This window comes from Antrostomus carolinensis, unplaced genomic scaffold (assembly GCF_000700745.2).
Source record: "Antrostomus carolinensis isolate BGI_N321 unplaced genomic scaffold, ASM70074v2 scaffold23753, whole genome shotgun sequence".
In the NCBI taxonomy this organism is placed as follows: domain Eukaryota; kingdom Metazoa; phylum Chordata; class Aves; order Caprimulgiformes; family Caprimulgidae; genus Antrostomus; species Antrostomus carolinensis.
In genome coordinates, this window is record NW_010303500.1 from 21,760 (window position 1) to 34,280 (window position 12,521).

Below are 12,521 nucleotides of genomic sequence, written 5' to 3' on the forward strand. Positions count from 1 at the left end.
CATCATTATTGTATGTTTCCCTTTTTGGTTTTACAGCATTGACACAAATAAAATTAAGGAACAAAAAATCAATTTAGTTCTTAACATATATCAGATATAAGAGAAAATAAAAACGCTGATAGATCAGTGAAATAGTCTGCGTATACAAGACATACCCTAGTTTCTTTCAAAGAAGATTCAATTCCATCCTTATGCTGATGCATTTGATCTACATGAATCCTCCAATCCTAAAAAAGTAAAACATAGGTAAGAACAACTTTTATCTTTCTCTGGTTCCTAAACAAAGGCTGATGCAAGGCAGGGTCAGTTCTCCTTTATGCTGTTACCGTGTATCATTCTGCCACTGCCATGTTCATATCCAAAGGCACTTGCTTAATGTGACACAATTTATAAATCTCCTAAATGTCACACGTGACACTCGGATCCATAAACAGACGTTGACATCCTCAGTGATACCACAGTAGCTGTGCTTTTTAGAGTCTCTTTGATCCTCATTGAACTATTTCTGCTAGAAACCACTCTGGGCATAAATACTGAAAATATTGATTGTAGCTGCACTAGCTCAGCTTATTCTCAGAGAAAAAGGGTGCTTCCAATGCCTAACACCTACCAGTTCCAGACTATCAGATCCTCCCTTTCTACTTAGTCCTTACTGTTATCAGAAAAAGAACAGAATTAAATGAAAGAGGCAGAAATACCTAAACTTGTTTATGATAGTGGAACAAAATTAAAAGGGGGAAAATTATTTGCAGCTTCTAGCTTATAAGAAACATACGTGGACTCAGGGATGAGAAAAGGTGCTGGTTTAACTTGATAGGGAAGCATCTTTTACTTAGAAATGAATTCCAGTTCCCAAGCTTTATCACAAATCTTTCCTTATCAGTGCAAACTTTTTATATCTCCCAGACCCAAACCACAGCTGCAGACAGACTGTAAGTTCAAAATGAAGCAGAGTAGTGTCACTGCAGAATTACTGCTATTTCAGTATTGTGTTTCTGAACGTGCTAAAAATATTTTTAAGATTTTTAAGCTTTTGGCACTGTACTGGTCTAGGTATTAAAAAAAAAAAAAAGTGTAGTTAACAAATCTTTATCATGTGAAATTGAACCTTAGGAGGCTTTCCTGTAAAATAGGTATTGTAAGGATACATGGAAGGTGATAGTGTTTGCTTCAGTAAGATTATCTGATCAAGGCCCTTGTTGAAAAGGATACAAAGCAAAACAGAGAGGCACAAAACTGATTGATGAACAATAATGGAGGCAGTAACAAGAAACAAACCTGTCCAGTTACACTACTGGATAAGGGCATGTGGAATGTGAGAATATTTGTATCAGTACAATTATCTAATGGACAACCTTGTCCAAATGTGATAAGGGGGAGGTCAAAAACAAAACCTACAGAGACACAGATCTGCCAGACAAACACTAAGGGAGACAAGGACAAGAAACAAAGCTCATCAGTCACACTGATGGGCTATCAAGAAACTACAAGTATCACTTCAAAGAAGGTGAACTTGGCCCTTGCAACTGGTACAAATGCAAACCTGGGGGTTCTGGATATTCAGGATGAGGGTTGGTGCAACTATGCAAACTGATGAAGCAGTGTGCAGGGGAAGGGGACTGGGGAGGAAAAAAGTGGTGAACAGAGAGGGGTATAAGAAGGGCTGGTCATGTGTAAACTGGTGCCAGTCAGTCCGCTTGGCTAACTGAGCCCTGTGCCTGATGACTGCAGTCTGTCTTATCTCCTTATTAAATTATTTTAAATTTTCTTTCTGTGCAACCTCATTCTCTCCTGTGCATGTGTGAGTGCTGCAAGGACTAAGTGCCAGCTGCTGGTGAGAAAAGATATGGGACCAGCAACTGCAGGTGTCCCAGGCCTGTGGTGTCTGCAGCCAGAGAGATTGGGGGTCTCAGTGCCAACCAGAGGAGCAGGTGAGGGTCTGAGCCACCAAGGCAGGACCGGTGTGTATCCCAAAATCCAGCTACTGGGAAGGGCTGGCATGAGTAACACAGCGAGGGGCTCAGTGCCAGCAACTTGCAGGTCACAAGGAGCAGGATTGCAGGTCACAAGCCTGTGTTGCTGGTGCCAGATGCTGGGGTGGGGACAGGCAAGTGTTTACATCTTCCCTAAACCTGCTGTGCATGTGTAAAATTCAACAGCAGACTTAAAACTGAATGAGCTGTCAAGTACTGGGCACTAGATCCAGGGCTGGGTATGAGGCAGGCAGCAGGTATACGCTGGTATTCAGGGGACCCACAAACGTAGGGGGCCTTTACAACGAGCACGTGAGTGTGCACATCTGTTTGCTGGCAAGCATCAGTCTGGACTAGCCAGCAAGCAGAAGAGCAGTGAGACAGTTAAGAGGGCCTAGGATGCAGGCGAGGAGGATCAGACAGACAGAAGGACCATGTCAATAGCTGAGGGATCCCTGAATGTGCACGTGCTTGTGAATCTAGAGAGCAGGGGGTGTGTGCTTTCACTATTGACCTTCAATCTTAATTAGCTGAAGAGGCAGAAGGGGGCCTGGCTGTCTATACTTATGTTTTATGGGAGTCCTACAAGTGGTATTGAAGACAGGGCATTGTTTATGGCAGTTTGTGTAGCTGGCCATCTCAGTCCTTTGTGTGTCTGTGTGATACACACTTCACTACTGGTTGAACCTGCAAACAGGAAAGAAGTAGCAGCTGTATCCATCAGTTTGGGATGGGGACCTATGGGTCCCCAGGTACACAAGGCTGGGCTGCAGCACCTGAGCAAGAGGAATTCCAGATCCTGGAGCTCCCGGAGAATACAGACACTTATAATGTATATGTACAAAACAAATCCTGGCTTAAAACAGCTGCACACTTAAAACATGTGCCATCCTTCAATCACAGGCAGTTCCACCGATGTGAAGTGAGGCTGTCCCCCTGCACAGGACACGCACGTAACTACCAAAGGACTGGTGTTTCTGTCACCATCTCAGAAGAGCACAGCTAAGCATCTCCAAAAGCTGTTCAGCCCGTTAAGTTCACCTGCTGTCTACAATTGTGCTGCTGCCCACTATTCTCTTCCAGAATGAAACAAAGGCTAGTAGAGAAATATGCTTATGTTGGGTTTTAAGTTTGCAGCAGACTCAAGATCTTTTGTTGGTCTGGTGACAATTGTTTTCATTTAAACTTCAAAGTTTGGCAAATTATCAACAACAACAAGCACAAAACCACCCCTCACCTCCCACCCCTGCCCAGGACTTTACAAATAAGTTCTAGTTTCTAATGCCATTGATTAAACCATTAACCCCCTGCTGGTACTATATTTACAGGCACAGCTTAGGAAACAGACTATGATGCTTTTCTTGCAGAATGAAAAGAGGCCAAATATTTCTCTCCAGTTATTTCTGAATGCACAAAAGCACAGGAGGTAGAAAAAGAAGAATCCTCTTTTCATGTTCATTTGACATACTCCTTAAAGCCAAGAGATGGTGCATTAAACTGGAAGCCAGTAAACCTCAGTTCCTACAGTGGCTTTAATTTTCTATGTATGTCTTTATTAAGTTTTAATTTCTTACTGTGAGAATCAAGCATCATGTTCTTTATAACAGATGGGCTTGCTGAGGAGCACAGAAAGGTGGCTCAAACCAGGCAATTCTTCATGTACAAGAATGCAGTATAGTCTAAGACAGGCAAGCAATTTAGCAGACAGTTGAGAGCTTAGCCTATTTTTGGCAAGATTATTATCCTTCTCTGAATTCTGTATCACTGCTGCAGATTGCTCCAACACCCCAACTAGCTGTGTCACACCAAATGAGCAATTTCAATACTGCACTGATCTGTGTGTGCTACACAAGCTCCCAGAAAGAATGCTTATGGCAATGCCAGGAATAGGTCCTAGGTTTGGAATTGCCAAAGATAGATGTCTACTTCTAAGCTGCTCATTCTAGACTCCTTGAGATAAATTATGAAGAGAAATACACATTTCTAAGAAATGATGCATTTCATCCTGAGGTAGTTATCTGGATAGGTAAGTAAAATCAGTCAAAAAAGTACTCATGTCTTTTCACTAAACACAAGGAGAGTCTGTGATGATTAGATCAGAGGTACCATACTACTTTACTGTCACATAAAGTTCAGAAAGATGAATTCCATGCAATCAACCTTTCATGTGGTTGACAAATGGAACAGTTGGAAGATAAGAAGTTCATCAGCTCTGTTCCAGGAAGGTGTTTTAATAGCTGCTAAACTGAGGGTATAATTTTTCAGAAGTGTGAATACATTGGAAATGTTTAATGATTTAAGAAGTTTCCACTGAATAAATATATGGAAATAAATATCTAGAAATAAGGTGCCCTCTAAGTAGCAAGAAAAAAATATTGGGGAAAAAAAAACATACTGAAAATTATTTATTCTAGGGTCAAAGTAAGTGACAAAGGTTCAGACAAGATAGCACTGGAGAGCCCATTATTCACAATTCTTGGCATGACAAAAGAAAAAAAATGTAAATGTAAAGTAAACATTTTCATTACCATGTGTACACATGCAGATCCACCCTCACATACCTTATTGTCAGTCCTGACTGTAACTTTCAGCTGTGGAAGCACACGTTCCACCTCCAGATTCCACTCTGCTGCATCTGTTGTGGACTGTAAAATCTCTTCTTGCTTTGCAATGTCATTCATGTCCTGTGTAAAAATCACAAAGTTTATATACAAAATGTCATCATTATGCAGAGTGAGAACTGTCAAAAATCACATTACAATGGCTTACAGTTTTCATATTCAGGAAAAATATTTATATCCAGAATGATCTAGACTATGGATGTAGCAAATTTCTTTAATGACTTTGAATTTGTAAAGATTAGGAATTAAAATAAATACATATTCTCATAATATTTAAAATTGAAAAAAAATGTATGTAAGAAATTATAACACATTCTAAAAATAGCAAAGAATTAAAATATATTAAAGAAATTAATACCGTGTTTCCCTAAAAGTCTCTGCAAAATGTCTTGCAAATGTTTCCAGCAGCCTTGCAGTGACAGCAGTTTAGAAACTGGATGCACATTTTTCTTTTAAAACAAGCTGATTCATTTCAGTTGGAATGGGTTTTTTTTTTTTCAAGTTTAAACTATACAAGGATTTTCAGACTTAAATCCAACAGAATTAAACTGCTGCTACAGATCTAAAAATCTCTCAAGAGAGGACTGTTGGGTTACAACTTACCGATCTGTACGTTTGTGCCTTTAGAACATTCAGGTCAATAAAGTTCTCTTCGTTGTCTGAATCTTCTTCCTTAAGGAAAGTTGTAAAGTAAAACTTCAGTAAGTACCGCACAATCTTTCTCCTTAATTTTATTTTGCAGGAGCACGGGACAAGGAGTATTAAATTCCATATTTCTGAACAAAACAAGACATGAAGCATTTATGGTAATAAAATCTTAAGTGAAGACACAATATCTGTGACAGATGAAAGATGAAAACTACCCCACATTTCCCTCAGGGTGCCATGGTATTAAAAAACTAAATCAACCAACCAAAAATAAAACCCCAAAACCTAAGCCCTCTCACATCAAATTGGCCATTATCAATAGTTGTGTGGTAAATGTAATTTATTATGTGTTTCCTAAAGCTTTGCATTAAAACCCAAACCAAACGACAACCAGACCTGAGCAAAGTTTTCAGGATATTGTTTGCACTACATATTTGGAGTTGCAGCATGATGCCACATTTTCAATGTGGAGAATGATACAATTCAAATTGAGGCAATCAATTTGTTTTCTTGCTCATGACACTACACACTGGGCTGATGGTTTTATAGACTTCTCTGTTGTAGTCTCAAAATTGCATTCCTCAGAGACCATGATCAGCTCAGAGCTCATCACTGCATAAGTCAAAGACGCTTTTTCTGTGCATTACCCTCCATTTATCTATACAGAATCTCACCTGCCATTTTATCACCCATACACTTATATACCTTGTCCTTCTGTAGCTCTTCTGTTAGTCATCTTTTCCACCAAAGCAAAATTTCATCATCCACCTCCTTTCTAGACAAATCATGAAAGCTGAAGTAACAGGTTTTAGTGTAGAAGCCTTCCAGACCCAGTGAAAACCTGGGAGCTTATTTCTCTGCCTTACCTAGTTTTAACTAACAGGGATCACCATATTTTCTTCTGGCCTGTTTGGTCCCTAATCCCCTGAATACTTGCAAGAAATTAATGGTGACTAGATTGGGACTATCTTTTGCTGAATGGACAATATATATTTGTGCAGCACTTAGAAGAACATATTACAACACTACCATAACAACATCAAGACTAGTTATTAGAACTGAGAAACCAAACTGCAGATTTCCTTGCACACCCAGCCTTGCTGGCTGCTGCTGGCTCCCTAACACGGGTTACCCAGTTCCCCAAGATTTACAGAACTAGGCTTGTTTCTGTCAGTCTCATCAATTTTATTCAGAAGAATCAAAACCAGAAGAACAATCCATGAACCTAATAATTAGCATTTAACTACTGTAAATACTGCTAAATTCAATTATGGATACAGCTAATACATCCAGGACGTATCAATATATTGGCAGCAACAATGGACTGGGGAGAAAAAAAAAATCAGCAAATAATTAATCATTGTAGAACTTTTAGGGGCTCTAAAAAGCGATTACCCACTTGGTATAAACATAGAAAAATAGTTTTATTAATGCACAAACTCAGAAGAGCTAATAGAACATGTTAGTTGTGAAAATCACGGCCTAAGATACTACCTGAGAGCAAATCCAGAGGTTCTTTGAAGGGTTTCAACTGTGCTTTATTTAACTGTTTCATCCCCACTTGCCAATTTAAACAGTTTAGACCTTAACAAGACACAGAAAAGAGCAGACACCTGACTGTTTTCATACTGGAAGCTTTTAGCCAACAGCTTACATTTCTGAGGCTAGTGAAACATGCCATACAGAATGTCTCTTATTCTTCTCAGAATTATTCAAGACTTTTTCAGTGGAGACTTCAAAGCTTCAAAGATAAAAATGCAACTGGACATCCACATCACAATATTTGCATATTGTATGAAATTTAAGAAGTTTGGGATTTTTCTTGGCTAATAAAAATGACAAAAATAATGCAATACTTGGGAAAACTGCGAGAAGAAGAGTAAGAGAAGCAAACTCTTCAGCTGTTGCATTCTTGTGAACTATTATGGCATATAAATTGGGACTATAATCTGACCCATATGCTAACATTACTGGCACTCTTATTTCCAACATTTATGTCCTTTAATTTTTCCCAAGCACTTGAAAAATCTGAACACAAAAATGGGATAGTTGTGCCATTTGCTATCTAGTATTGCTGGGTCTTAACACTCTAAAAAACTGTATTCTTCTCAAGTAATTTACTGACACAGCAAGTGAGCACTTCCAGGCTCACAGCTTTCAATATTTTGGTTTTGATCTATATGTATTTTGCACAGAATCATCAGCTTTTGGAGAAATCGGATGTGAAACTAACTTCTTTTTGTAATTTTCACTTTGTCTGCAGCTAACTTCCCTCTGCAGAAAAATCTTGTTTAAGCCAGCAGTAAAAAGACTCACTTCAGGAGACTGACAGAATCCTGTGAAAATGACAATGTCTTGTGATCACATTATGCTACCAGTTTACAGTAAGACTCCAACTCTCATAAAAATAACCTTCTGAGAAAGGCAACCAGCAAGAAACAACTTCTGTTCAACATCCATCCACCAGTAAGTCCTAAAAGCATATTTGAACTTACAGGTGTATTTCATAGGCTGTTTCATAGACATGACAACTTCACTGTAATTATTATAGCTCAAAAGCAGGAATAAAAAAGAGTTGATGCTCAAACATTGCCATCTTGTTGGTAAAAGGTATTTCAAAGCACACAGAAAGACTTATTCTGCAGTCAGAATGGATGATGGGATATTCATGGAATGAGCTGCCATGACCTTTGTCTACAAAGACAACTCTGTGACCTTTATTTACGGCTTTGTTGGTGTTTTTAAACAAATGCTCTGTTTCTAGTTCTTTTCTGTCTACTGTGTTCCCAAATCTTTAGACCAACTAATTATCAAAGTTGCTATTTCCTATTTGCAGTGAAATTTGAGTTACAACAGTGAGCACTCAATTAATTAAGTGCTGGGCAAAATTTAACCAAATTTTAGCCTAATCTGTAAACAGAGATTGAAGTTTCGTTTTAACATCAACAGCTTGTATCAGTAGAAAACAATTCTGAATCTATGTAATTGTAATGTATGGTTAGATTCCACTTCACTTTATATTAACTATAAACCCACATGAGAACATATGTTCTGTCCCAAGGAGTAAACAACCTTATCTGAAAGGAAATAAAAAACTCTACAGAGAAGCTGAGGATGCAGGAATGGAGATGCAGAAAAAAAAAGGGTGATTGAACAGCTAATAGAAAAGACTTCTTAAACAAAGCCAAATAAAATGAGCAGTGAGTGAAAATTTCCTCATAATTCACCAATACTAATATAATCAAAACCAGTCAGGTAAACCTACTGCAACATCCTCTTCCAGTTTATTAAGGATTAATTCTGCATCATCTTCTGTTATTTCTTCTTCTTCTGGCTCTTCTGTCGGATACACTGGCCTGAAATCAGTCCAAAGAACAGCAAAGCTTTTCAACACAGTAAACTGGAAATAACTCTGTAAATTGCTCCTGAGCAAACAAAACATTTCATGAGAAGTATGGATTATGTGGAATATGACTAAACAGTGATTAGTGTCTCACCTACTTAAACAGAATTAACACTCATCCTTAAAAGGCTTTGTTTATCTTAGCCTATCTTATAAGTAAGGTTAGTTATTATGCCAAGCAGTACAGTATATTTGTACTACAAAGACATCTGGGGAGTAAATTTTGATTTATTTTCTCTTTTGGTCTAACCTCCTAAAAATTCAAGCACAGTCACCAATGACTTACTTATAGCCCACAGTGGAATCTGTGTACTAAACATAAGTAACAGTGAAATATATCCCAGGTAGAAATTACTTCACTATATCAATTTCAAAACCCATCAGGAGGAAGGAATGAAATAAAGAATACTTTTAAAGAATTTTTCACATACATGAAATTATCTGTCATCTAATTCCTCCCAAGATTTCCTTCAGATTAAAGACTCAAGGTTACTGTAGTGTACTTGTAACAAGATCACATATGGTGCATACCTCCAGCTGAAGAGGTCAAGAATTTAGCTATTAACTGAAAGGACCTAAAAGGACATTAAATGCTTCAAGTCAACTGTCAGATTAACAAGCAGTTATGCACAGGGAAATGACCAAAAAAAGGTCATCAGTCAAATTTTTATTAATTAGCTAAGTCTGTTAATGGCACAAACTCATCCTTGCTGGTAAGAGAGTAAATTGTGTGAAACTGCATTAGGAATTAATTGTTCCCACTGCTTCAAGCCTAGTTGAATTTAGCATGTCATGAAACATCAAGTAAAACATTTCTAGTCATGACTATGTTTTGTCTTTACAACTTACATTTGTTTGCTGGAAAACAGTGCACAAGGGAGGATGCTTAAACGTGTACTATACCTTTTCCAGCTAAAGCCAGTGTGTTTCAAGGCTTCTTCAGCTAGACAATCAAGAACATAGCACACTTGTTCTCCATAACCTGCCTTTAATTTTGAGGGAGGAAAATCCACAGGCCTTCCCTAAAATAAAGAGATATGCTGTTTACTAATGGCTGCCCATCAACCCGAGGTTCCTCTCAGGGAGGTAACAAGATTTTTTTTTATACTAAAACCAAAGTGACCATTGTGTATGAAGATTTTACTAATGTTAATTCATACTCTTTCTCTATGCAACACCAGTCATGCAACAGAAGGGAAAACAGAACAACCCAAGGAACAGATGCAGCGTTCAAATCCTAAAACACCTGGTAAGAGGGTACTCAAGGGGAGCAGAAAAGTTCAGAAGCTGCAAAGGAGTTAGATGGTCAAGCACACAAGTGACATGCTGGCAAGGTAAGAACAGCTATGGAGAAACTCAGGTACTGAGACTTAAGCACCAGCTTTTGAATATTGCCTTGTTTGTTCCAGATTTTATTTATAAAGTACTTTATTTTTATTTATTGCTGTCCTGCAGAATAAACATCTTCATTTGTTATGGTTTAACTCCTTTAGAGAACAGCGTTCTTAACATCATTCACAGCTGCACCACAGTATAATCTTCATACTTCCTGTAAATCAATATACTCTTCTGACTTCTGGGTTTTTTTTTAATATTGAAAAAAAATCCCAATAGCTCTTGGCAGTTTATGCAACCTTCTACTCCTTAACAAAAAAAATGAAGAAAACATGAACACAATACTAAACCATTTCCTTCAATATGAGATATACCGTTGACTTTGGCAGGAGTAAGATCACAAGCACTGTGTAAACTTTCAGGATAAAATCTTTGTAAATTATACTCCTATAAATGAGCAACATATGTTGTGTCCAGCAGGTCGAGGGAGGTGGTTCTGCCCCTCTACTCCGCTCTTGTAAGGCCCTGCCTGGAATACTGCATCCAGTTCTGGAGCCCCCAACATAAGAAAGACATGGACCAGTTAGAAGAAGTCCAGAGAAGGGCCACCAGGATGATCCGAGGGCTGGAGCACCTCTCCTATGAAGACAGGCTGAGAGAGTTGGGGCTGTTCAGCCTGGAGAAGAGAAGGCTCCGGGGAGATCTTATAGCGGCCTCCCAGTACCTGAAGGGGCTACAAGAAAGCTGGGGAGGGACTTTTCATAAGGACGACTAATGACAAAACAAGGGGTGATGGCTTTAAACTGAAAGAGGGGAGGTTTAGATGAGATATTAGGAAGAAGTTCTTCACTGTGAGGGTGGTCAGACACTGGAACAGGTTGCCCAAGGAAGTTGTGGATGCCCCCTCCCTGGAAGTGTTCAAGGCCAGGCTGGATGAGGCTTTGAGCAACCTGGTCTAGTGGAAGGTGTCCCTGCTGATGGCAGGGGGGTTGGAACTGGATGATCTTTAAGGTCCCTTCCAATCCAAACCATTCTATGATTCTATGATATGTGGCACTATGAGAAGTAAACCAAACTTAATCTGTTTTACAGATTGTAGAACAAAACTAATTGGAATCATATATAATATTGTAAGACCATTTTTGGAGTGCCAAACAATTAGCAAGTAGGTACAGACTGTATAAACTTCCAATTAACTAATTAACATAGTACAAACTTATAGATAGGAAAAGCCTGTCCAGTCCTTGGGAACATAATCAGAGGAAGTGTGTCACTGCTGTTATTTCTGAAGGTGATGCACGTGCTTGAAACACACTTGGGAAACCAGCACGTTCAGCACTTACAAACGACCGCAGCTCTGAGAGCACGTTTGATATTATCGCGTTGGGGTCGTCGTATTCCTGTGGCTGCTGGAAGGGACGTCCCGCTTGAGTGATCAGCCAGGCAGCAAGCGTGCAGAACATGAAGAACTGCTCACCGGGATTAGTGGGCAGAGCAAAGTAGTGCCTGTTTAAAAAGGGGGAAAAAATGGTAAATATTGCAAAGAGCTCCTGAAGCTCTTACAGAAAGCAGCTTCTGTAACTGACGTTCTCAATCCATCTGAACTAATTCAGGATGTCTAGTTCCACACATAACCACAGCAGACTAAGTTTTCTATGTGCAGCTCATCTGTTTCCTGCTTTGAGTAAAGCTATTAATCAACATCAGACTTTCAAGGAATCAAATGGACACTCCTCTCCCCTGCCAGCAGGATTATAGAGCTTCAGTTAAACACTGCCAAATTAACATTTCCTCATAAACCCAAGTTATTTACCTGAGCAGTCTCAAATCATGATCGGCTCATTTCATTTTAGGGATGCAGAATGCATCCCATCACTTTATAAAATACCACCACTGGCTAATTAAGAACCTATACAATGGATTCATTCAAACGTCCCTTGTGTAACATAAAATACTCAACAGCTCAAAAGAATCAAAAGTCAAAGATCCCCAATTGCCAGTAACTTGTAGGCCAAGAATGAGGAAAGATTTTGCTAAATCTCAGGCGTTTTTCACAGGGCAAGTGATTTGGTGTGTCCTGGTTTTTAGCTGGGACAGAGCAGGGTTTCTTTTTAGTATCAAGAACAGCGCTGGGGTTTGGTTTCAGCTGGGATTTGTTATGAGAGACGCTGAGAACATCCCAGTGTTTGCATTTCTGTCAGTGGAAGTGAAGGACTTTGTGTTCTGTCCGTCCACAAGCACAAGACCTATGGGGGTGAGGAATATTTAAATTAATAAGCCAAACTGACATTTGGCTCTGCCAGTGGGATATTCCATCTCAGATCATGTCATGTCCAGTATATCAGTGAGGGGCTCTTCCTCTCTTGCTCTCTCTGGCTTTCACTCGGGCTCTGGCTCTCCCGGGATTGCGGTTTCGGTTCAGGATTGTCGCTCCTCCGGGATCGTTACCTGGGAACGGGCCGGGCTCGGTCAGCAGGTGCTGAGCAGTTTCACTGGGTATCACTCATTTCCATATTTTATGCTATTATTATTATTATCACT

General features: G+C 39.3%; 1 protein-coding gene across 1 annotated transcript in view; it reads right to left on the minus strand.

The window, feature by feature from the left end:
- Nucleotides 1-11,486, minus strand: part of IFT57 (intraflagellar transport 57) — a gene marked incomplete at its 5' end in the record, with an annotated part of 16,722 nt that extends 5,236 nt beyond the window's left edge. Inside the window, 6 exons of the mRNA XM_010164128.1 lie at nt 156-227; nt 4,535-4,657; nt 5,198-5,266; nt 8,508-8,598; nt 9,549-9,667; nt 11,324-11,486. Coding sequence (XP_010162430.1) covers nt 156-227; nt 4,535-4,657; nt 5,198-5,266; nt 8,508-8,598; nt 9,549-9,667; nt 11,324-11,486 — 637 coding nt within the window. The remainder of the gene's footprint in view (nt 1-155; nt 228-4,534; nt 4,658-5,197; nt 5,267-8,507; nt 8,599-9,548; nt 9,668-11,323) is intronic.
- Between the last annotated feature and the right edge of the window lie 1,035 nt (nt 11,487-12,521).